General features: G+C 32.7%; 1 protein-coding gene across 2 annotated transcripts in view; it reads right to left on the bottom strand.

The window, feature by feature from the left end:
* The window catches only part of UBA6 (ubiquitin like modifier activating enzyme 6), a 62,634-nt gene that overhangs the window by 25,183 nt on the left and 9,719 nt on the right, over positions 1–27,732 (bottom strand). For both annotated transcript variants that reach the window (XM_007496380.3, XM_016423225.2), the window contains 13 exons: positions 27,266–27,346; positions 20,853–20,975; positions 16,109–16,232; positions 14,593–14,696; positions 12,979–13,041; positions 11,832–11,908; positions 9,938–10,004; positions 9,044–9,187; positions 6,454–6,521; positions 6,108–6,186; positions 5,531–5,611; positions 4,594–4,671; positions 2,964–3,145 (listed from right to left, as the gene is read on the bottom strand). In XM_007496380.3, coding sequence (XP_007496442.1) covers positions 2,964–3,145; positions 4,594–4,671; positions 5,531–5,611; positions 6,108–6,186; positions 6,454–6,521; positions 9,044–9,187; positions 9,938–10,004; positions 11,832–11,908; positions 12,979–13,041; positions 14,593–14,696; positions 16,109–16,232; positions 20,853–20,975; positions 27,266–27,346 — 1,271 coding nt within the window. The remainder of the gene's footprint in view (positions 1–2,963; positions 3,146–4,593; positions 4,672–5,530; positions 5,612–6,107; positions 6,187–6,453; positions 6,522–9,043; positions 9,188–9,937; positions 10,005–11,831; positions 11,909–12,978; positions 13,042–14,592; positions 14,697–16,108; positions 16,233–20,852; positions 20,976–27,265; positions 27,347–27,732) is intronic.

The raw sequence follows: 27,732 nt of genomic DNA on the forward strand, positions 1-27,732 counted from the left end.
TATATAAAAATGTTTACTATATATGATTTCTTTTTTAATTTCAAAAGTCATTCCTTTTTTGTGACTATAAACAAACATTACTTTCTAGGAAATGTATACATACATAATTGTTTTCTGGATCATCTTATAACAAAATTGGACAAAAGTATTCACCCTGAATATTCACCTATAACATATGTTAGCATGGGGAGACATGGAACTAGAGAGCTGTCAGAATCTGAGCTCATGAGCAAACTGAATGACATCTTGATTTCATGTGTTACTATGGAGGTCTTTATGCTACCTGTGTAAAGGGGTGGCTCTGAGAAACTTATGGATGTTTTGTAGAATCCAACAAGGTCATAAAAGTAAGTATCTATTGTTCCGAGAACAGGCACAATAAATTGTACAAGGGGTCAGGTGAGACTCTTCTTTTACCTATTTAAAGGTTTCTTTTACCACATTAACTCATGACAGAGCTCAAAGATACCAAAGCAAATATCTGGGAGAAGAAATAGAAAACGCCTTCCTTTCCTCAACAATTACTATCTTAACTTCCTGGGAAATTAGGAAAACTAATGAAATTTTACTGACAGACATCAGAAATGAGATGTTCCCAGCATAAAAAAAAGGAAAGTGAAGCCATCTTTGTTGAAACTTCCCCAAAGATTCACAGCATCCTTGATCTCAAGATGCCTGAAAGTTTTGATTATCTATAAAGACTAATCCTTTAATAAATCTCATTTCAATATACAAGTTCTTCATTTCTAAGATCTGATAATGCTTTACCATGAAAATCACTGAGAAAGAAACAGAGACAGAGGCAGAGACAGGGTAAAAAGGCATTTTTCACTCAACGTGGGAATTGGTATGCCTAGGTAAAAATGATTATTTTTTCATTTCCAAATTATTTTCAAAAAGCAATAATTTGGCTATTAATATTCTGTCCCTTATCACTTCACATGCTGGCCACTTTTTCATAAAAGCTTATATACCAATAAAGAGTGGAAAGGAGAATGAGTTGTGATTCCCAACGGTATGGTATCACACTGCTGCTGCTCTAGTATTCTGGGACCTTCGTTGCAGTCAGTTCAGTGTCATCTTCTAAGTGAGATCCATGGCTACCCACGAGAATGCTCTAACAATCTACACAGGAAAAATTAGAATTTAGAAAACGTCTACTGTCCCTGATACTGAAATGGCCCGACAATCCACGGAACTGATGGACTCCTTGGCAGCATCACACTATGGACAGGTACAGAATGGCGAGGTAGAACCAGAACTGAACAGGGAGAAGAGAATGAGTTTAACTGAGAAAGCTAGACCTGAAGTCAGGTAGACCCGAGTTCAAAGTCCTACCTCCGACTGAACTTAGGCAAGTCACTTCACTCGTGCCTTAGTTTCCTTAGCTGTAAAACTGGAATAATAATGGCACAACCTCACAATATTGTTGCAAGGTTCAAATGAGAGATTTATAGAGTACTAGGCATACAATAGGTGCTTAACAAATGCTTATTCTCTTCCTTTCTTTCTCCTTAATTGAATGTAGGAAACTACCATTCTTTCAACTCTTTCAAGCTGCTTCTTGTCACAAAAACTATTTTTAAAAAATCCTTTCACTGATACCATAAGGTTGGGAATCACAAGATAATCTCTGAAGAATAAAAAGCTTCGAGTGATTTGAAGGCCAGTGGAAAGACGCAGGATAGGCAGTGACATAACAAATACCATCTAGCTGTCTGACAAAAGGAGGGCCAGCCAGGCAGGTGGTAAAACTAATGGATGGCTCACATGCTTCAGTGCTGTCCATGGAATGCCAGAGAATCTAGACAGATGTCTCTAGCCCAGTAGGTAGATCTTTATTGGAGAACTTATAGAGTGACATGAACAAGAATTGAATGTGATGATGGGGCAGCTAGGTGTCTCAGTGGAGAGAGCCAGGCCTAGAGATAGGAGGTCCTGGGTTCAAATCTGGCTTCAGACATTTTCAAGTTGTGTGGACAAGTCACTTAACTGCACTGCCTAGTCCTTACCCGTCTTCTGTCTTGGAATTAATACTGAGTATTGACTCTAAGTGTAAAGAATTATACATGAGAAGTTGTGGATGGTTTCTAATCTGCACCACTGGAATGGGTATACACATTGATGATCTTATAGACAGAGCATTTGACAATTTATAGACAGCTAATGGTGAAGTGGATACAGCACTGTGCTGGGAGTTTGAAAGATCTTAGTTTTGATCTGGCTTAGACATTTATTAGCTGTGTGACCCTGGAAAAGTTACTTAATATGTTTGCCTCAGTTTCCTCAACTGTAAAATAGTTATAATAGGGTTGTAAGAATCAAATTAAATATTTTTTTAAAAAAATTTTGAGAGTCAGGCCTAGAGATGGGAGGTCCTAGGTCCAAATCTGACCTCAGACACTTCCCAGCTGTGTGACCCTGGGCAAGTCACTTGACCCCCATTGCCTAGCCCTTGCCACTCTTCTGCCTTGGAGCCAATACACAGTATTGATTCTAAGACAGAAGGTAAGGGTTTAAAAAAAAAAAACTTAGCACCAGTTCTAACACATAAGTGGTACATAAATGCTTATTCTCTTTTCCATTCCTACAATAAACTTTATTCATTACATTAATTATATTTTGTTTTGCCTTCTCTCAATACTCAAAGTATCCAAAATAGTCCCTTTATCTTTTGTCTGTCATATTCAAAATGATCTTTACTAATTTTTTTAAATAATCTTGATTATTTTTCTAACATTTCTCTAATTTTCTTTTTTCCTCTTCTGCATATATAACTCAAGCCTCTTGTCACTACATTTCTATAATTTATTTATTCTGATAGGCACTTCTAATCTAATGTTGTCATCAGTCTTACAAAAGACTCATTTAGTAACAGTTTATTTTTATCATTGGCATATGAATGTATATATTCCAGTGTAAAAGAAAACTTTAAAAAAGAGTGCACATAGAAACAAACATACCTGTCCACATATCTGCGGGCTTCCACATTGTCTAAAGCTGTAACAATTACATCTTGTTTAGTATAGAATTCATCACTGTATACCATTTCAGTGGCTGGACAAACTTTGTTCAGGTGAGACTCAATCTTTAACTGAGCATTTATACTCAGAGTTGCAGCAGCAGCAGTATAACTTTTAGGTTTCTAAACAAATTTAAAAAATTACAAAATTCTTTCTAAATAAGAGAATAGATACCAAGTCAAAATTAGGCTTTTAAAGAGATACAATTGGACATTTGGCTACTATACATTCCCTCCATCATAGACTATATCATTAGGAAGTGACTATAATGTATAGTGACTGAAAATAAAACCAGTATCTTTAATTTAGTCATTCCAGATCAAAATATCATTGACCACAGTAAAAGATACTTAAAAAAATAATCTAAATATTAGATCACAATGAAGTCAATACATATTCATTAATACAAATATTATAACAAGATCCAATTAGTTCAAGGTACATTTTTTTGAGATCTCTCATATTTTAAATTAATTAAATTTCATTGTATTTAGAGTTTATAATCACTATAGGATATGTGTATAGAAATAGTAAAACAAATGTTAGCTATGTAGATGAGACATTGTGGATAGCATAAAAACTTTATTTTTACTATTTTAGATAGCTTTATTATACACAGTAGCTGGTTAACAAATGTTGGTTGGACAACAAAATGGATGGGAATCTTCATAATAAAATGTATTAACTCTTTTCTTGCTTTCTTAAAAAATCATTTCAAGCTGACAGCTTTTGTTATTTTAATGCCAGTTTTCAGATCATTCTTTGATATTGTGGCATTTTATTAAAACCTTCTAGGTTTTGAAAATAAAAATTGAAAAGTCAATAGGCTTTGTAAAAACAACATTAGTTCCTCCTGTAGCTGCTGATGGTTATATAGAAAAGGCATGTCTATTGCAAATCTAACTTTGGAATCAAATGAAGAGAATATGGCTATTTGCTCTGCTGATATAAATATAAATGCATGTTTGTGTATACACATATGTATTTGTATGTATAGTAGTGCTTTTGAATTCCACTATTTTTTATGGATTTTTTATGTTGCTTTTAATTTCCTGAAAGTATAAAAACTAAATAACCAAATTTGCTAAAAATGTGTACAAATAGGAATAAACATACTAGAACTGAGATAGTTTTAAATGGGTAGTTTTAGGTAAAATATAGTAAAAAAAAAGATAGTAAAATGAGTAGTTTTAGGTTATGTGCTAAGTATGCAATGAAATTTAATATTGTAAGTAAAAATTCTAAGGGCCAACCCCTGGTTTCATTTTTACACAGATAATAAAAGTATTATAGGCATATACTGAATTAAATTTCAGGAAGAATTCTATCTCTTTCATTCCTACCCTTATGAAATCACAATACTATGGCTCTAATAGTTTAAGACCATACTCTAAGTCTAAACCTCACACATAAGTTTTTTATTCAAAAAATTAGTTTCTTACTCTTTATGCCTTTAAATATTTGGGTCTTTGGAAATATAAATAAGAATCAATATGGAAAACAACATATTTCATTATTACATTATTTTTACAGAACAAAATAGGTATTATGAACTGAATGGATACCATACCTGTATGTGATGAGGTCGAAATAGAAACTGTCTATTTAGGTTAGATTTTTCTATTAAGTCAGGATCTGTAATTGTTACCTAGAAACAAGAAGCAAAAAAAAAATTGTAATCAAATAAATTAGACCTACTTTCACTGCATCTCAGTTCTCAAAATGACTGTGGATTCCTTGGTTTACTTTGAAAGGAAAAATAGAGAATCCAAACTACTGGATCATCTTCAGCATATTTTATTATACATATTCAGTCAAATATATATTTCTGATGATCTGGAAATTGTTCTAAAAATAATGAAGTATCAAAATTATTTCTACCTTTTACCAACTCTTTGCTAACCTATTAGACTCATATAAATCACCAGTCATAATGAAGGTGTGTACTTCTATCAACTGCTTTATTTATGTTTAATAGTAGAGGAAAGCTAATAGAATGTTTGGATTTAAAAGGACTCCAACTAGGCTGCAGCATTTTAAGATGTGCAAAAGGCAGAAGAAGAGATATACCCAAAAGAAAATGACTACTATCATAAAAGCACATGTTCTTTATAATTTGGTTTTAAAAACTTAAACACAATCTGCTGAAGATAATCAGTAATTCATCTTTAGTTAACAGAAATGGTAGTGAATGTCTTTAGAAGGGAACATTTGGAAAAGCTAAATCTATTTTTAGTTTTAAAAAGTCCCTCAAAAATAAAACTGTAATTTAAAAATATTCATCCAAACCATAAAAGTTAATATGTATTTGAAAATTAAAATTATTCTAATAACCATCTTTAGATACAGTTTTATAATTTTTTATTGCAACATTACTATAAGGTAAAAAAATAAAAATACAATTTTGATTTGATACCATTTGGTACCATAAAATCACAATTCAAAGGTACAGGCCAAAGCAGAATTATTAAAAGATAGATGTATGTCTTCAAGAGTGTATATCTTACCATTCCTTTCTCTTTGCCAGTGCCAACACCAAGAAGTGCAAAGTTTTTTAACATTTCACAACCTATTGCTCCACATCCAACCTATAGAGGAAAAAGGAAGGAAGAAGGAGACATTGATTTAGGTGATTTTAAAAAATGAAGACATTTTATCATATGGTCTAGTGGAAGACTGTACCAGTTTTTTTTAAATCTAAAACTTCAAATTAAAGTGCAAATTAAAAGCAAAAAAGTACAAAATGGAATATCTAATAAATAAATAGAAAGAATATTTCTTTTAAATGCTTCTGGAACATCATTTAAAAATTCCAGAAACATGGAAACAGAATGCTGACTTTATTTTTGTAGGAACTTGACACTATAAATTTAAATACAAGTAAGGAACCTATGAAGTGATATATATTGTATAAGTACAGTTTATGAAAAATTGAACAATCTACCTTTACCTTATTAATTGACCCCCAATACAGTTCCTTTTAGCTTTTAAAGAAAGGCAGGTTGAGAAAATAAAGAGTCCACTAAATTAGCTACATGATATAACAGACTCAATGTACTACATATTCCCATTATCTATACTTACTAAGAAGATATTCAAATTTTGAAGTTTTTGGCACAAAGTGTCACCAATACAGGCTCTTAATGCATCATATCGATCTCCACTGCAGGAAAAAAGACAGCAAAAGACAAATCAACACAATTGAACTGTTTTTAAGAACTGCCATCTAAGATATTTACATATTTAATGTTTCTATATGTTCACCACCAGAGCATCTAATGATCAGTTTGACATTGGTGCTCAAATAGCATCTGGAAGTAGACCAAATGTACTCAATAGTGTAGGAAATTTAATGAAGGAAATTTTCAGAGAAAAATTATTGATTGGCTAAAGGTATTCATCTATAAACATATATAGTAGAACCCTTTACCGTGGGAGGAATTCTTCACAGTTGGATTTATCCAGTGATTCATACAGATCAGCTCCTTCAATATAAAGCTAGGAGAAAATAAAGAGTAAGCTTACTAATTACAATTATCATACTTTTTTCTTTTAGAATATCACAAATAATAAAAATGTCTTAACAGCATACAAGGAAAATAAACCACTATATAAATCTAAAAAAGAACAAAGAATAACTATCCTTGCAAATATATGTATGTATGAAGCTAACACAAAACATAGGAGTAGTAGAAAATCATTTTAACATTTGAAGTCATTCTAAATAATGGAGTTCATCTTTAATAACTTTAATTTTAGTTCATTTTGAGACTCCAAAGGGAGTCTGATGGAACTACTTAATTTTAGTAACATAGATATTAATACTTGATTTCTAAGAGGAATTGATCTAATTCTAAACAATTTAATTGTCCAATGCCTTGCATTTTACATAAGAGATAAAATGACATAAAGTATCCTTTATCTTAATTATCATATTTAATTTACAACATACTAACTATAATAAATTACTTTCATATAGTAATCATTTTATATATTTTGAAGTGCTTTCATATATATTTTCTGATTTGATCCTAAGAACTTTGTGAAGTTTTGATTAGGGCAGTAGGGCAGGAAGTATTATTCCCATTAAAAAAAAAATTAATTGAGGATCCCAGTGGTTGTGACATGCCCAGTTCAAATTAAATCAGTTAGAAACAAAATCAGGACTACTTTTTCAAATAATAACCTGAGGAAAGTCCAAGTTTGTTCAGAGTTGACTCTTACTTGTAGTTTAAAGGACAAAATAATTATAGTATATGGTACCAGGTGTGTAGTAATCATAATAAAATAGTGGTTATGTTAGATAATTTAACATATGTTATTTTCCATGTTGATTTTGGGGTAGAAAAAACAAATTATCACACAATTTTAAAATCCTCTATAACATTAACAGTTGATTTAAATAAAGGGTGAGATTGTTGTTCAATGACTGTCTCAATATATTAATAGTAAGAAATTAAACAGCAAGACATAAATAAATTGAGCTAAGAGGATGGGGGATTTAGAGGGTTCTTCCTAGAAAGAGAGAAAGGTTGAGTTCTTCAAAAACTAAAAAGTTATAAGAAACACGATTTAATGAGATAATTGGTCATCTTGCCTTCTGATCCTGGTAAACAGCACAAGCAAGATCACCATTAGGATAACTGCAATTTAAGTGCCAATATTTGTTTTAAGGCAGAGTGATGGTGGACAATAATGGAATAAAGCATATATTTTTCAGATATGATCAATATGTTAATTTGTATTACCCGACACATGTAGGTGAGGATGTGTGTGTGTGTGTGGGAAACACTGAGAAGCGATGATGATGTAAGAAAACAGCATTATTAAAATGTTAAAAATAACAAAAAATGGCATTGCTACTTATTCCAAATTTTAGTAGAAGTTTAATCCATGCAAAGTAATTGCCACAGTGAAGAGATATACCACCAAGGACAATACTTGTTTGTACTGATTTAGAATTCATGAAATGATAAAATAAAAAAAGAAAATGGTAGGACATTAACATTACTGACTCTTAGAATAGAGTGTAACAAGAGGAATAGTCTACAAATGAGATTCCATTATGTCATCTCATTCTAATAGCATCTGAAAATGAAACTGGGTGGGAGAATTTAAAAAAAGGGACTATATATACTAGCATTTTTATAATACATCAATTTCATCATCCACTACAGTGGTACCATACTGCGGATTTAGAACCAACATGAACTGAGAAGAGAAAGTTAAAAAGATGATATCTGGAAGTGACAATTTCAAGAATAGTACTATTCCTAATTCTTGTAGTGTTATAAATTCTATAACTAGGAGAGAAACTATAGAATCATGTAATCAGAGACATCTCACATGTATTTAACATCTAAATGAGAGGTTTTAAACCATTTGGGGGGGGGCATATATCTCTTTGGCAGTCTGGTAAAACCTATGGACCCCTTTCCAGAATAATGTTTTTAAATGAACAAAAATACATAAGATTACAAAGGAAACCAATTATATTGAAATCAAATGATCAAAATATTAAAAGATCAAGCTCACGGATCCCCCATTCCTGATTTATGTTACATGTAATGATAATAGTAATCATATTAAATAGGATGATAATTTGAAGGCAAATGAAGTCAAAGAATCTAGATAGAAATTTTCATATACCCAGGGGGATGGGATGAGAACCCTGAAGATTTGCTGTAAAACTGAAAGCTGAGAAGACCATCTTCTTTACTATAGAAGTAAGGACCTTAGTGCCAGAAATATACTAAAGAATATGCTTTTGGGATACAGGGTGGATAATGTGGGAGTTATTTAACAAGTGGGCTAAATTTCAAACACTGCTGCAACTATTTCCACAATTAAAGATTTGTAGAAAATTATCCTCATCTTAAATTTATGTACAAAGAAATACATTAATATGCTTTATTACAATAATATTTCAAGTTTGTAAAGAGCAAACTATTCAGGATTTTAGATAGAGAAATCTACCCAAATATTAAAAATACAAAACAATACCAAAATACAAAACTAACCCACTGGCATAAGGGAGAAAATTTTCCTGTCACAGCTTTCAATACTTCTTGACTGGCAACCCCTCCTATTGCTGCAGCCAGCGGGGCTAAGAAGCCTTGGGCAGTCCAGGAGAGCCAATTCACAATGTCATTATCTACTTCAGGCTGAAAAGCAAATCAGGGGGAAAAAATGAACAACAGTATTTTTTATAGATAGATTATTTGAAACTTATTGACAATGGGAAAATTACCATGGGTCTACATCTAAAAAGATTACCTGAAACTTTTCTTATAAATGTACTTTAACATTGCTGATGTTGCATAAGCCTGTGGCTTAAAATGTAAACCTTTTATACACAGCAGACGCTTAATTAACCTATCAAAAAGGACCAAGAATCTATGTGCAAAATACTGTTAGCAAAGTGTTAGATACAAAGACAAAGCTGACACAGCCCTTCTTTACAAGTTTACATTCTGTTGGGATAAGTAAATACAAGATGCACACAAAATAAATACAGAGTACTTTGAGATGAAGTGAGATACTAACAACTGGAAAAAAGAGCAAAGAAATCTTGTAGGAGTATCATTTAAACTAAACTGTAGAGGAGGCCAGAGTCCTAGGAGGTGATGGTAAAAAGGAAGAACATTCCTGGTGAGGGGAGATAGTAAGTGAAGAATATCATATACAGTGAATCTCAGGGAGTCTAGCGTAGTTGGAACATAATGTATATGAGCAGTGTTATGAAATGAACTTGAAAGATAGGAGGAAGTAAGAATGTTAAAGGTTCCAGCTTCCAGAGTTCATATTATTCTAAAGGAGACAGATAGACTCTGAAGTTTCTTGAGAAGGGGAGAAATCGATAAATGCTGGTTAAACTGAAAGGCTACATCTAGCAACTTACAAAAAACTCCCACCTTTTCTTGCAATGTTGCACTTATAGATGTTGCTAGTTTCAATAATTCTTCAGAATCTTGACGACATCTAGCATTGAAAATAAAGAACAACCATCAATATGCTTCAAATTTGTACAATGTTTAAACTTGGATTTGTATTCAAACGAATTAACAGAGGCAGTATGATGGGAAAAGCACTGGACTTGAAGTCCAGAGAAGCCTCAGTTCAAATCCCACCTCTGACAATTAGCTGTGTAACTATCTATTTCAAACCTCAATTTCTTTATATATAACGCCCTCACATGGCTATTGGGCTGATAACAGTAGAGAATATATAAACTTAAATCTTAAAGAGAACATATAAACCTTTGTAAACATCAAAGTGCTACATAAATGACAGTATTATTTATAATAACTTAAGGCAATAATTTAATTTAAGATGTAATAATGATGAATTCAATTAAGTTTCCTAAGATTTCTGAAATTAACACCTGACCATGTTAAACTTCATCAGTAGCACCCAATCATTGGGGGGGGGAGGGGAAGAAACCTTTTCTCTTTGTTGTTTAAAACTGGTTTCAATCTATCCTTCCTGATTGATATTATACTCCTCCCATTTATGCACTCACAAAGTAGCCTATTTGCTGTTCTCTCCACATGACATTTCACTTCCTGCTTCTGAACTTTTGTCCATGTCCTATGCCTAGAAGACTCAGCTAAGATTCCACCTCCTAGTTGAGGCCTTTTCTGAAACATATTAGTTGGTTAATGTTCTTCTTCCTACTTCTATTGAAGTTACTTTGTCTCCACGTTGTATCTATTTATCTGTGTATATGCTGTATCCCTATAATAAGTAAGTTTTTTGTGAACAGGACAGATTTAATTTTTATCTTTATAACTCTTAGAACTCAGCACAGCAGTTGACACACCAACTTTTATAAGTAAGTGGTTAATAAATATCAGTGATTTGAAGTGACTCGCCTTATCAAAATTAGCTTTTGGAAAACTTAAGGAGAAAATACTTATGTAATGAGGAAGAGGAAAAAGGATTTTGTCTGAGTAACCTGTGAATTTTAGAAAAGGAAAAAGAAAGTACTGAATTGATAGCAAAGAGATTAATAATTACTGGAATGGCTCTAAGATTTGGCCCTTGTGATAATTTTCTCAAGCATTCTTATCAAATTCTGCCTTAAAAATGTCCTCTTTGTACCAAAAGGTATAGCCATCAACATCAGTTTCTTTCATACACATTTTTTCATTTGAACTTCACAATCTACAAAGTACAGGGCAGGTATGATAACCTTAGGAACCTAAGGTTGAGTGATTTAAAGTTTTAAAAAAGCTATTAAGTCACAGAAACATGATTAACCAGAACATTAAATCTCCAAGAATCCTAATGACCTCCAAAGGCCCAATACTGAAAAATATTTCCAATTTGGTCAGACCAAGCCAGGGTAATATACTGTAAGACAAACTCTGAGCCCAAATGCTCTTGCCACTATGCCATGTTGCTTCTTAATTTTATCTATTTTTACTTTAAGTTAGCTCTTTCTCACATAAGTATATACTTTAATACAGAGATGTCAGAAAAATGCCAAAATAATACATAATTTTGTTTTAAATTCATATGGGCCACCAAGCAAAAAATAGAGTTGAACTCTAGAACTTAAAGATGTGTTTATTAATATCCACAATAATGATTCACTGGACAAGGAGGATGCCCTTTAGTCTATAATCCCTGGCAGAATGCAGGTGATCTGATCAACAAATACCAAAAATAAATAAAAGAATTGATTACTTTGTTTTATTTAGTTCCATAGGAGTCAAGAAAAAGCAACTTCTTTGGTAAGTAGGTAAGCAGCTCAAATTTCAATTAAAAAAAAAAACAACCAAGACACCACTCAAAATATATTACCCAATATTTGGCTTTCGATTGTAATTTTCCTGGAATTGGTCTAGGGCAAGCATGGCAGCATGGATCTGTAGAGGTGCCTATTCAGAAGAAAAAGGGAATCACAACAAAATATCAAAACACATTTTTATTCTCAATATTTAGTATTTAAAATATCTTAGAAAAGAAATAGAACAAGAAAGCGTAAAAATGAGGAAAATGAGCACCCAAGAGATATGCTCACAGTTCTTTAAAGCTGGAAAGGACCTTAGAGGCCATTTAGTCAAATCCCCTTATTCTATCAAAAGGAAATCAGAAGGTCAGAGTAGAAAGTAACTTGCTGAGGAGATCACATAGCAAATTAATAAAGGCACATTAACCACTAGAATTTAGGTAAGAGTACTATGTTACGCCTCCATTCTTGGAAGTCTATACCACTACAATGGATCTCTGCATTAGAAGAAGGAACATAAGGCCTGTACATGGAAGCAGATCCTCTACCATTTTTTGCCCTTTTATTTCTTTATCTTCATCTCCCAGTTACAAAGAATGTGAATGAACTGAAACTACAACTTTTCCCTCAAAGAAATGTTAAGAACATTTTCTTAGAGTTCTAAAACTAAAAAAGATACTCTTTGTTCATTTAATTCAAGCTATATATTTGAAACAATATACAATTATACCAAGTGCTCACACAGTACCTAACAAAAGTTTAATATCATTAAAACAAAGAATATATCTATTTTATAGGACTTTAAGATAGTTTGAAAATCACCTAAACCTATTTTATAGAATTGTAATCAAAAAGGTTAGGTGACTACCAACACAACTATTTTACTGAAGACCCAATTTGCATCAAAAGCCATGATTTTGCTAGGAAAATAGAAACAGGACCAGCTAAGCATTTTTGGGGTAACATTACATCTCCATTAATTCTTAGATGACATCTCATTCACACTACCAGAATCACAAAGATCATAGTTATAATTTTTCCCATTTGCTCTAAGACTTGTTCTATGAAACAAATCTTATTTCTTGAAACTCAGATTTCAGTTCTATATTAAAATTAAGATCTCCGGTTAGTGCTTGAGAAAGCAAGCTACAAGGAACAGCAAAAATACAGTTATGTTTCACTTTTAAAAATATCCATTGTGCCAAAAGAATTAATTACCTCAGGTTTGCTAAAATCAGCAATAAGGCATGTTGGATGTTTTATTTGTTTTTCCAGGCATTCCTGATAGAGGGGAAAAGAAGCTATTAAAGCAAATGATAAAATACTTAAGAGTTTTATAAAAGTATATTGTTACATATCAGAGAAATTATATCAGTGAGAAATATTTCTGAAGCTATGTTAAAAATGTATAAAGAAGGGAAAATCACAAATATTTTTTCTATTTGTTCTGAGAAATAATTTCTATATAAATCAATGAGAGAATGAGTGGAATCTTGGATAAAGAGCTGGTTTTGGAATAATTAAGGGTTCAAATTCTGCCTTTAACATATCCTGGTTAAATGACTTTGGGCAAGTTATTGAACCTCGGAGTGCCCTAGGCAACTCTCTAACACTGATATTAACTGTCATATTTTGGAAGAGGAAGTTTCACATTTCAAAATTAAAAATTCAATGGGACCAATTAAATAATAAGTTCAAACAAACACAAAAAAATCTTTCATTATGTGCCCATTTTTCTAAGGGTTTGAAAGAAAGTAAAGTTAAATCTGAAATTAACTCAATTGTGGGCAAAAGGTATCATCAAAATAAAAAATGCCAGCCCTTTCCACTTCTGCCGTAAATGATCTTTCTCTTCATATTCCCTCCCTTGAGGATCTGAAATACTTCATGTTACTATCTCTATCCAAATGACTACCAGATCTATTGATCTGGCCCTAATCTCTCTCTCCAACTCCCATTCCTCACTGCCAACTGTCCTCTAAACCAATATGTGATATCAGCACTTCAAACCTAACATGGCCAAAACAAAATTATCTTTTGATCCCTCAACTACCTCCACTGACCTACATTATGTTGAATAAGACCATAACCATTCTTTCTCAAAAAATAATTTATGGTCAAACACATACAAATGAGAATAAAGAAGTAATGTATGTAAAATTATGAACTTGTTATGCAGTCTGACTTTCAAATATCTAGTTAACAGTGTTCAAACACAAAATTCCTTTTATTTGCAATACAGATCTTTAGTACCAAAAGTTTTATCTTAGTGTTGAAAATAATTTTTAAAAATACATTAGTACCTGCTACTGATTGAATAAATTAAGCATAAAGAATATTATCTCATAGGATACAGAACTAAAGGAGGACAAGAGAGATTCTCACCTTCATTTCTTAATAAAGAAGTCTAATTAATGCTCTTTCAACTGTACTATGCTGGCTTTTTAGTTCACAATTCAGAATATTCTAATGACTCAGGATGACAGTAAAAAAAACACACATACTATATATATATATATAAGTATTTTTCAGTACTAGAGGAATAGAAGGGAGGATATTGTCTTGAATTCAAACTATTTCTAGAAGATCACTAAGAAAGGGGTTTTTTTGTTTGTTTTTTTTAAAGAAAACAAAAAAAGAGAATTCTGGAAACAGTTTGTTTTCTTATGATTTACTTTTTTCTTCCTGATTTAGAATGATAGAAAAATCCTGATTCTAGCTGAAGCTCCAATTAGTTGGCTAATAATTGAAGATACATTGCTTTCCATTTTTTATTATATATTCTTTTAGCCAATAAGTATAAATATTTAGGCAATGAAAGAAAATACTTACAAAACAAAATGTCTGAGATGTCTTAACTTGAACAGCTATTCCACCATGTAAGTATGGTTCCATTTCTGTAGTATCACCAATACTGAAAGAAAATGGTGAGACCACTGGAAAAAAAAAGAAAGAAAATACAGAAATCATTATCCCATAAATAACATTTATAGCTGCATAACCACTGTTCCCCTGAACTTTATTTCTTCTTACATCAAGAATCAAACCAGATTTTAAATTTTAAACTATATTCTATTTCAAAGGTTCTATAATGAAAAAATAACTCAATGTCAAGGGACATATTCATTTACAAGTTATTTTTATCTAAATATTACACTCCTAAAATTAGATCTCTTTCAAAGAGGAAAAAACCTAATATATTTATATAATTAAAAATAACATAGATTATAATATATCAGCAAAAGCCATATTTGAGGGGAAAGTTTGTTCTATATTCAGATCAATATGATAATATGCAAAAAAGAATCATATGAAAAAATAAAGGATAAAGGGATAAAGTGCCTCTATTTTAATTCTCGTACTTTAGGATGAAAAGCTTGAGAAATTTTAGAATTTTAGAAGTCATCTAATCCAACTCACTTATTTTCACAGATGAGGAATCTCAGATTCAAAGAGATTAGGTGATTTGCCCAAAGTCAGGATTTGAACCCACATTCTTTAACTCAAATCCAGGGCTATATCCATAGCATGACTAGTAATTTTTTCAAGCAGATGAACTAAATCATTTACTCTAGTCAGATACTGAAATGATGGTAAAAGCACCCTCTTACATTCATGCAGGTCTTTTAAGTTTTACAAAAGGTCCTTTCTTACAGCTACCTAAGAGTGCAAGTGTGAAGAGCTTTGTAGTTTTTCAGATCAGTGAAATAAAGCTCAGAGGATAAGTTATTTTCCCACAATCACACAGCAAAATTTAGAGCAGAAACTCAAAACCAGACATGTTGCTTACAAGTCTAATACACTTTCTTCAATTTGGATTCTGTGCTAGACAGCCTCCATGAACAAAGCACCTTGGATGAGCTTTTTAATAATCTCAAATATCTTCTTGAAACAAATACCCACCTTACCACAATGATTTTCTCCCAATCATGCTGTAGGGTTATATGTCATGGAATATCTTTAAGGAAACAAGTTGTATTTTATCCAAAGAGCAACAGAGGAGTAGTGAGTTGGCATGAGTATGCTATGGTATTTTACCAAAAAACTGTAAAGAAGTTGTGTCAAGGACATGGTACGGAAAAGGAAGAGTCAGACATGTGGTGAAAGCAAGATATAACTAATGAATAGTCCACATGTTTCACTGATATCCATGAAAGATGAAGAGATTTAGAGGAAGGCTCTCAGTAAATTAGGTGAAACACTTATGGAAGAGTTATGAGAATATGAACACTTGTAAAGGATGAGAAAGTGAATGGATGAATTATTTCTGTCACTGGACTATATCAGTACTCACATCAATGGGATGACAGATCTATTTAGTATTTAGAACACATGTCATCAAGCTTACCTGTTATTTGTTTTGTGGATCCATTTAACCCTGCCATTCCATTTATTTCTCGAAATGTTACAAAATTTCCAGTCTCGAGTTTGTGTGGATGATTTTCAAGACAAGTTACAATTCCAGGGTTTGCCTAAAAGTTAAATTAGCCTGAAGGTTAATGAAGGAAGAAAATCTTTCAAAACCTAAGTTCAAGTATCTTTAGTTCAAATTCTTGTCTAGTTATTTAAAATTAATTCAACAAAACAAAAAAATTCTAGTACAAATGAAAAATGAAAACAAAGACTGGAGAATTTTACTTGTAGTTCAATAAAACAACAAAGACTATAACTGAGAGGCTGGTGAAAAGACCAATTAGGCAAAATATAACAGAAAAAAAGAGAAAGACCTGCTATCATAATGAATCACAAACCAAAAGGTTTAGAAATGTTACTTTTTTATTTTCCTTAAGAAATGGTAACAGAAAACATATATTCATAATACATGGATGGATGCATTTACAAGAGTATAAATCAGGTGACAGAAATTATCTCATTATATATATTTTTTAAACCCTTACCTTCCATCTTGGAGTCAGTACTGTGTATTGGCTCCAAGGCAGAAGAGTGGTAAGGGCTAGGCAATGGGTTAAGTGACTTGCCCAGGGTCACACAGCTGGGAAGTGTCTGAGGCCAGATTTGAACCTAGGACCTCCCGTCTCTAGGCCTGACTCTCACTATACTCAGCCACTTAGCTGCCCCTTATCTCATTATATTTTAATCTGGTTCTAGTTAATACATGTAACTTTGGTGTCCAGTTTGAGATGGACTTTAATTTTTGGAGATTACTGAGGAAAATAAATCTTTGGATGAAAGATTATATAGATAATACTACAAAAATGTATAACAAAAGCTGCATGTTTACTACAGTCATTTAAGAAAGTATTCTATTCGGGCTCTTATCACTGAGATAGGGAATTTATTATTTGTTGGACAATAAAGATGATATTCCTAACTTTGGAGCTAAATTAAAACTGAAATGAGCAACCAAGGAAAGTTGGGAAGTTTAAAAAAATTAGAAAAATATTCACATTGAGAATTTCATTCTTCAAAAAGCAGGAGAGGCAACAAGGGGAAATTTTATATTAAATCTAGTTCATATTAACAGGAAGAGATCTGATGTTTGGGTGGAAATGTTGCAAACCTTGGGATGAAGTGATTACTTCTCCTAGAAGAGGAAAGCTGGACATACCTCCTATAATTTGGGAAATCACATTTCAAAGACCTGTTGTAGATACAGATAGATAAGAATAATAGGCAAGACTCCTTAGCCTAAAATTCTATGGAGAAGTCAGTCTAGAAAAAAATGAGACACTCAAAAATAAAATTATAAACATACAAAAAACTTTGATAGTAATTCTTATGAGGAAGAAAAGAAGTCTCAAAAGACCAATGTATATTCACAGAGAACTTACTAATCAACTTAGCTTTTAGAAAGATATACACAGAAGATGGAAAGGCAGGTAACAAAAGATAAATATGAGTGTGGTATGGTCCTGCAAAAATACTGTGCTAAGGAGAATAATCTTCACCCTGGAAATCAAAGGACAAAAGTGACTACCTAAAAGGTGATATTCAATAAAAACAAGAAAATAGTAATAGAACACTTAGTTGCCACCCTTGATAAATTCATGTCATATGCTCATAGGAACCAGATGAATACACTATATATATATATATATATATATATATATATATATATATATATATATATATATATAGCATGATTGATATATATATGAATGAATGTCATATATATATATATGAATGAATGTCATATATATATATATATATATATATATATATGAATGATTGGGCCTGATTCAGACCAATTGACTGACAGTTTAGGTTCAAAACTGGAATGAAATGAGATGTATGAAAATCATTTGACTAACAGTTAAGAAAAGATTTACTTAGCCATAGCAGAAGAATATTCAACAAGGTAAGCATCAGATAACCTGAACAAATTTGGTTGAGCTCTTTTGTCTGAGTTGTTCACTGTGATCCACCAATCAAACAGCAGAGAACTCTTGGAGCTCCTTCTGGCTGCTTTGTACTCAGGTGAACAGAAAGTGATGTCAAAGGTCTGTGTGTTGGTTCCCTCAGTCAACCAAGATTCAAGGGTTGTCTCAATACTTTATAAGGGAGAATTAGCCTAATTTGCATAGGGAAGGGATATGTACTTTCTAACACAATCATTAGTGACTTGGATAAAGGTTTTAGAGGGCAGGTTCATCAAGATATAAAGAAAGGTAAAGGATAGCCCCTTCTTTTGAGGAACTCGCAGTCTAATGGGGAAACAAAATGCCAACAACAATATACAGACAACCAACATAAAGAATAATCTAGAAATAACCAACAGGGGAAGGCACTAGAATTAAGGTAGATCAAGAAAGGTTTCCTATAGGAGGGACTGTAAGCTAGGAAGAAAAGAGTCTGTGGAAGGAGGACTGGGGTGTGTGTATAAGGAATAAGCAGACAGTAAAGGAATGGTGGGAGGGGCAGTTGTGAAAGGCTTTAAATAACAAATAATTTTGTATTTCATCCCAGAGGTGGAAAGGGAGATATCAGAATTGATTGAGTAGTCTGGGGTAAGCAGAGGTGACACAGGCCTGTAGAGTGGAGAACGGATTCAAGTGGACAGTCATGTTGGCATGGAGGCCAACAAGCAGCCTTCTGCAATAGTCCCAGGGTGAGGAGATAAGGGCCCACACCAGGGTAGTGACAATGTCAGTGAAATGAAAGGAATGTATTTGACAGATAAAAAGGTAAAAACCATAAAGGACAGGTAACCCATTTAATGTGAGTTATAAGTAAAAAAAACCCTTATCAGCCTATAGGCTGATATTTAATAAGGTCATATTAAAAAGAGAGGTCTAAAATATTCAGGTGGAAAAAAAAAACACCTTCACACACACAGAATGGAAGAGGCATGAGTAGAGAACCTTGTCTCAAAAAAGATCTGGGGGCAGCATAACATGGCAGTAAAAAAAACTGTTATCTTGGGCTGCATGATGAAAGGCATAGATTCTAGGAATAAAGATGTGATGCTCCCTCTTGGACTGTGGCCTGGCCATATCTGGAATATGATATTCAATTCTGGGCACCACAGTTTAGAGAGAGTGATAAACTAGAACAAGGAAACCATAGAGTGTAGAGTTATGGGTTCGTATCACATTAGGATTAGGTGAAAGATCTGGGGATGTTTAGCCTGGAGAAAAGAGGCCTCAGATTTGAAGACATGATAAAGTCTGTATACATTTCAAGGGTTGTCATGGGGAAGAAGGTTTAAATTAGTTCTGTAAGGTTCCATAGGACAAAATCAGGAATAATGGCTGGAAGTTGAAAAGAAATATTTTTAGGCATAATGTCAGGGAAAAAAAAATACTTTGACAATTACAGCTATCCAAAAGTGGAATGTATGGAATTCCATACACTAAAGGTCTTCAAGCAGACACAGGATCATCCCAGATAAAGAACATTGTAACAGAAACTCCTTGGATAAGTTTAGCTTAGATAGGCAGCTGAAGTCAGATACAACTTTAGGATACTATTTTATCTTATTGTGCTTTTATTCAACTTTATTGTATACTTCTGCTTTATTCTGAGCACAAGAGTGCTAGCCCAGAACACTGCTGAAATCCTTTCTTTTTCTGCTGTAATATAGTCAACTTATAAGCATACTTAAATGCCATATAAAAATTTTGAATTTAATATCATACATAATGAAAGACAGACTAAATGCCATTTAAAAAAACTGGCAAACAAAGAGCACAGTGATGACACGTTAAGGACAAAATTACATTGTAAGAAAATTGGATCAGCATTTTCAATTTAACAGACTAGCCTACTGCTGAAAGATAGGAAGCTTAAATAAGATAGTTTACACTCTTAAGGAGACCATAGTCTAGACACCTAAAACACAATAATATCTATACACATTAGAAAAATACAAAGGCAAGGGGCAGCTATGTGGCTCAGTGGATAGAAAGCCATATGTAGAGACAGAAGGTCCTGGGTTCAAATTTGACCTCAGATACTTCCTAACTATGTGACCCTGGGGAAGACACTTACCACTCTTCTGCCTTGGAACCAATACTCAGTATTGATTCTGAAACTGAAGGTAAGGGTTAAAAATAAAAGTATAAAACAAATGATATGTGGAGCTAGTATTCAACAAGTATAGGGCAAGGAAAAGAAAACAAAGGCACACATATAGGATCAGTGTGAATATGGAAGCAGGAAAGAAAGTATTCTATTACTTTGTCAAAAGCAATGTGGTTCTTGATTGTAGGATCCCTTTATAAAAAGATCTATAGAATCATGCAAGTATGTGTAGTTTCTGTGGCATAAAAACATCCTCTACTAATTCAGAATGCAATCCTTTTATATATAGTAGATTAGATTATTAATGGTTGTGGCTGTTAAAAATATTACTTGGTATTTAACCTTCTGGGGAAGAGCCTCTCTGACAAACAGGCCAGCTTTGTCTTGTGAGGACAGACTTTCCTAAAGAAATCTTCAAGTACTTAGGGAAACTAATCTCTAAGTCTCTCCAGTTTCAAAGTAAAACTTTAGCAGAGGAATGAATGTGATATTACAAGAGACTAATTCTCTCTGATATTATCTCTATCGTATTACAGGTAATCATGTCAATATGACTAGTATTCAAAAAATACTCCATAAATGTTTAAATCTGAAATTCAATCTCTTACTTGTGTTATGTTTGAAATGAAGATTTCCTTTGGTTCTTCTCCTGATGTATCTAGCACTTCAAACTCATCACCAAAATCACAAAACAAACGTGACCAAATCCCAAAAACATCTGCACTGACGAACTGCAAAATAAGGCATAAATACAAGTTCATTCTCAAACAGCAATAGGTTACATTAACATGATGCTTTAAAGATTGCAAAGCACTTTTTCCATGATAACTATGGTAGAAAATATATGCCAAGCATCAATGTCTCTATTTTACAGGTGCGTACATATGAGTTTTGTCACTAAATAATATTGGGCACAGCCTCAAGACCACCTCAGAATGAAGGGTTAAGTATTCTTTTTGGAAACCATAAAGAAAATAACTACTTGCATAGCTGTTAGTTTAGGTTTCAAAACTCTTGGTGTACCACTGGTTTAGTACTTAAAAAAAAAGTTAGCAACAAACCACCTTCTATTGGTAACATGGATCTGCATCAAATTTTCAAGGTAAAAATTTGTTCTATATTCGTCATTAGAGAAGTACAGCTCATACACTGTAAACACATAATACAGATTCCTGTCTCATTGTACCCTGTCTCCCTTTACTTAATTCTGCTGAAACAAGTGGAAAGAAAACAGGACACTTGGGTATCCAATAAAAGATGAGGTTGAAGACAAGGGGCAAATGTAGGTGTCAGGCAAGCTGACAGTACATTATATGGAATACAAATAAAAATGGATTGATGATAATAATAATTATTATTATTGTTATAGCTAACATTAAAAAAACACTTACTATTGTAAGGGTTAAAATGGAGTCTGACAAAATAAAAGAGCAGCTTTAAACAATTAACAATTAAGTTTTATTAAAATAGAGATAGAACAATTTAGTTTTATTAGAGATAGAAAAGAATATAGTAAAGGAGGGAAATATAGGAAAAAGGTAGAGAAAGAAAATTTCCTAATGTCTATAACTACCTATAATTACTACCTAAAACTGCCTGCCTCTACCTATAAATGCCTATAACTATTGCTAATAACAACCACCCCACAAAGTTCCACCCCATTCAAAACCAACCCAATCAGTGTTTAATCCAACCCCAATTAGGTCTGTCAAAAAAAGACCAACCACCTCCCAAAAAAGTTCAAGAAAGAAAAAAACTTAACAGTCCAAATCAAAAGTCAAAAATACAAAAGCCAAAAACCCCTCTAAAGGCTAAAGCCAAAAGCCCTTTAGAGGCTATAAAGCCAAAAAGCCCTATCAGTAAGCTTGGGCTCACCTTTTATATTCCAGCAACTAAATGCCAACCACCAACCTAACACACCTAGCAGCCAACTTCCCCACTACTGCCAACACCTGTCAGCAAATGACTGCCTGACCAACTGATGCTGGCCCTTTTTATACCCTTTTTAAACCTCACTTTAAACCTCATGTCTCTATGGTTCCTCCTTCCTCTCACCATGGGCTGGTTAATCCCTACACATCTCTATGGTAAGAGGACCTCCAGATCCCATGTTAAATTAAAAAAAGAATAAAGAATTCCTTTTTTACACTATGTGCCAGGCTCTGTGCTAAATGCTATACAATTCTTTTATCATTTGATCTTCACAACAAACCTGTGAGTAGTTGTTATCATTATCTCCAGTTTACAGATGAGGCAATTAAAGCAATCAATTAACTTACTTGGGATCTCACAAATAAGTTTGAGACCAGATTTCAACTGTGGTCTTTCTGACTAGACCCAGTGCAATATATACTTTGCAACTTAAATTTATGACTGACATAAACGAGAGCTTTAAATATCACTATCTGAAAATTTTTTTCTTATTTTATGAAATCACTAAATCAACTTCATGTTGCATAATATAACTTACACTACCCATTAATGTGTATGAATTTTTTTTTTCACAAATAAGGGTTCAAAAGCTTTTAAATTTGTAAACAGGGAAGAGATTTTTGTCTTTTTTTTACACAGCTTTATTGGTAGTATTTTAATAATTTGATATTTTGGTTCAGATTACCCATTAAAACAATGTATTGCATGAGATGGAAGATGTTAAGATGGGAAGATGAATATCAATTCTCTTAATGATCATGTTATATAAAAGATGACATTTTAAACTTGGCATATGAGCAGTCAATTTTGTAAAGGCTATTTTTATTCATTAAAAACTAGGCTTATATACTTTAGAATATGGTAACTAAGAAGTCTCTTTCCTTTTCTTAGCTGACAGGTAACTCCTTGGTAGTAATATAAAGACTTTTGCTAAAATAGACATATAAATTAATATCTAGTACAGTTAATTCTAAGATTATACACTGGGATACTATATATATGGAAATTCTATTTTCAAATTCAAATTCTTAATTCTAAGAACCTGACTATAAGTTTTCATGAGTAGACCATCTTCTGTTGATATCAATTTATTATTTCTTACTCCTCTCCCGTATTGCACACACTCTTTTAATAAGAGATTTTAAATTGGAATACATAATTCTGGACACTTAATACTCTGGATCTTGTTTAGTAGGTTATCAAGTAGATTTTATCATTAGTCTAGGTCATAGTCTTCTTTTCCACTTATCTAATTTATGTTCCAAATTCCAAAGGAAAAGATGCTTGCTTAATAATAAGCAACAGTTAATATTTATGTGACACTTTAAGGTTGGTAAAGAACAACTCTGTGACTTGGGTGTTGTTGGCATCTCCACTTGAGATAAGGCAAATGAGGTTCAGAAAAATCAGGTGACTTATGAAAGGTCACAGAGTTAGCAAGAAGTGCCTCGTATATAGAAGAAATTTAATAAATATTTGATTGTCTGATTCCTGACTTCAAGGCCATCACTATGCACTATACCAGTGCCTAAGAAAGTCAAATTTTGGCCAAACTGCAAAACTTTTATTACTAAAGGTTTCAGAGTCTTATCAAATCAAAAATTATATTATTCAGTAGCAATTAAGAATCTGAAAAGGAGGTTGAAAAACTTATATATATTACTGGGATTAAGACTAACAATTTTATTAAGAAGTTTAGGAAAACTGGAAAGTACTTAGTTGAAATTTGTTTTAGACCATAATTTTACATAATATACCACAAAAAGCTCCAAATGGATGTGACCTAATATAAAGAGTCACATAATTTTCAAAAAATCAGGAGAAGGAAAAATCTTGTATAACCATGGGAATAAAGATGAACACAAACCCCCCACCCCCTTAAACCTTAAATACATAAAATTAAAAAATTCTTGCATGAATAAAAGCAATGCAGTTAAAATTTAAACCCAATGGGAAGAAATTCCATCAAATATTACTGATAAAAGATTAATGTGCAAGACATAATAGAAAAACGATATAAATATTTTAAGTACTTTTCCTAGAAGATAAGTGGTCAAAGGATAGCAATAGTTTCAGAAAAAGGAAGTACTAATGATCACATGAAAATGCTATAAATCATTTGAAAATACCCACCAAAATTTTGTCAAGAAGGTAAAAGATGTAAAGTCAATACGAAAGGATTGTGGAAGAACAGGGATACTAATATATTGTTAGTTAACTTCTTCAACTTTGTTGCAAAACAATTTGGAGTCTTGTGAAAAAAATCACTATATTCTCTTGATCAAAAATATCATCTGACCAAAAGTTCCCAAATATACCAAAATATTTATCATATTTTTTTGTGATGGCAAAGGACTAGAGACAAAGTGTGAGTCCAAAGACTAGGGGAATGGCTGAACAAACTATGGTTTATAAATATATAATATGTCATTGTATAGTAAGAAATGATGAGTATAAGGAATTCAGAGGAACGTGGGAAGAAACAAATGAACTAAAGCAGAATAAGTTAAGCAACAGTAGAATAACATATACTGTGATTACTGACTACAACAATAATGTACAGTCAATCCTTAATATTTGCATACTTAACTTTCATGATTTTAAGTGTTTTTGTGCTTTTATTAGTAATTTCATTTTCACTTTTGCGTAGGCAACCATGTATATTTGTGGCTATAAGAAGCAGAGAAAACACAAGAGGTGCAGGGCACACAAATTTCTGGAGCATGAATTCAAATTGGATTTACTGGTCTTCTTTACCCTACCACTGTAAAAGTGCCCCTGTGCATTCCCTGCATATTTTCATTGTTTGCTTTTAAAACTCAAATATTGTATTGTAATTAGGCCTGAAAAGCATAATGCAAGTCCTTTGGGCTCTAAGTTCAAGCATGCAAAACCAGTGATACAGCTTAGTGAGGAAATAAAGATGTTTGATAAACTTTGTGCTAGACTGTTTACAACTGCTGTCAGCCACAAGTTTGGGGCTAACAAATCGATAATTCATTACAGAATACAATGCCCTCCCACAACTATCTAACAGTGTAAGTTAAGATTCTAGTTAAAAAAAAATTTTTTTTTAGTATTAAGAATTTTATTTGCTGAGGCTAGTTATAGTACTGTAGATTTCACATGCTATAAGAATTGAATAGTAGAATTCTAAGGAATTACTAGCAAGAAAATATGCTTCACATGTTACCAATTTTATTTTGTATACTGCACGGCATGGTTTATTTCAGTATATTATCAGAATTAATATTTTGCTAAAAAGAACTGTATGCAGAAAAGTTTATCTTCAGCAACTTCTTGTGAAAGATTACAGTTTTTGGTGATTGTTGGAACTTAAATTCCTATTTTCCATAGATTCAGTGTAACAACATTTGTGTTTTTTACTTTTGGGCTATATCCTAAGAACATCATCCCTGCCAAAATTGAGAACTGACTATAAATGAAAAGAGTACTCCCAAAAACTGTTTCCTAAATAATTAGCAACTTATTTTGGAACTTGAGAATTTTTAATGGAATGTATTAATTCTACTAAACAGAGAGGTAGGGTCCTAAAAGGACATTATTATATATACAGTTAGATTCAGTTGTATTAGTTTTTACTTAACTGCTTTTCATTGTTAAAAAGGAAGGTTCAATGCTTAGATGAGACTAGTAATGAGTAAAGTAAAGCAAAAGGCTATAATTAAAATTAACTTTTTTCTTTAAACAATAAAAATAGACCTCCATGATATTTTTTCTGTTGTTCTCAAACTTATTTAGTGGTATTTTAATTAATTTCATAATCAAAATTCATGTGAAATAGTGTGTAGTATCAGAATAATCTTGTCCCTAAAGTGTGAAGTACAGATTACAGGAAACAAAGTTTTATACTCACATTCAAAGACAGTTTGTTTAAAAAAATCGCCATGCAGAATTTAAACACATTTTGCTATTAAGAGTTAACTTAGGAGGCAGTTTGGTGGCTCAGTGGATGACCTAGAGACAGAAGGTCCTGGATTCAAATTTTACAACAGATTTCCTAGCTGTGTGACTCTGGGAAAGATATTCAACACCCATTGCCAAGCCCTCTGTATTCTTCTGTTTTGGAACCAATACACAGTTGTGAATTTTAAAAGTCTCCATCTTGGTATAGCACCCAAAAATTGTGCACACCCACACTACACGGGCATGTGCTAGTCAATGACAAATCAGAAATAACTAACTGCCCACCTGGGCTGTCCTAAGCTAAGCTAGAGCCAACCATTGGCACTTGTGAGACACAGGAAGTGAGGTAAGGAACAGCCTCTGGATTTTGCTCACTTCCTGTGGAGAGACCTAGACGGGAGTTGGTGTTAGGAGCTTGGAGGGAGAGGACGCCCACAGACAGCTTTCCTTCAGATCACTCACGTGAGTTAAGGACTGATTCTTTCCACCTTGGCCCTTTGGGCCTAGAACTCACTCTGCCTTGGTCAGAGGTTGAGTAGCCCCTTTCCCTTTCCTCTTCTCTCCTTCTCTCCCTCTCCTTTCCCTACTCCCAGTGTGATTAAACCTACATAAACTCCATTCTGACTTGAGTGTTTCATTTTTAGGAATTTCATAAGTAAATTCCTTGGCGGCCATTGTTCAATATTATAACATAAATCCCAAAGCCTAAATTTTCCCCATTACACAGTACTGATGTCAGAAGGTAAATGTTAAAAAAAAAGTTAACTTATAGCTTGGTAAAGAATTTCTTAGACTCAACAATGAAAGTTCAATTTCTTATTTTGTTTCTTATTTTCAGTAAGAAATAGTAGAAAGATCATTTATTTAATAATAATAAAAATACTACTAAGAAACATTAGGTGTAAGGCCAGAAAATCATCCTCTACACCTCCAAAATTAATAATTTATGAGTTTCAGCACTCTTTCAACAAATCAATGTCTTTTATTTTAATGACAGTATGATTATGAACATGGCATGGGGAAAAAACTTGAAAACTTTATTGTTTTGTTTTTATAACATCAGTAACTTCCTGAATAACTAATTGAACAACCACAGGTTTCAATAGCAGAAATCTTTTTGTGACTGTGACTAGCCAAATACATTTAAATTGGCTAGAATTACCTTAATAGGTGGATGCTGAGCATGGCAAAACTCATTGATCATCTTCTGCAAAGGAAGTCTGATTTCAGTCAAAACCACACACTGTTGAGCAAGAAACATAAAATTAAATACTAGAAATCTTAATCTAATTCCTAAAGCAACATAAAATTTTTGACTTTAGCTATTTCCCTGCATTTTATAAAGTGAACATACATCTGGGAAAAACTATTTCATTCCTCCCTTTCTCAGTCACCATAACCAGGAGTGGGGAATAGCATATAGAAATACTGATCTGGTATTATACTACTTTTAAAGAAGTCTCAGAGAAGTAAACCCGCCAAAATTCAATCATCCATGGCTAGAACTCAGGTTTTCCTAGTTTAATGCTCTTTTCTCTAAAATAAGCTACTTCAGAAAGACTTAGTTAAATTTAAGTTTCTTCTTCTTGTAAAGAATCTGTCTTACCAGAACTTCCATAATGAAAATCA

The sequence above is a fragment of the Monodelphis domestica genome, chromosome 6 (genome assembly GCF_027887165.1).
Source record: "Monodelphis domestica isolate mMonDom1 chromosome 6, mMonDom1.pri, whole genome shotgun sequence".
NCBI lineage: Eukaryota > Metazoa > Chordata > Mammalia > Didelphimorphia > Didelphidae > Monodelphis > Monodelphis domestica.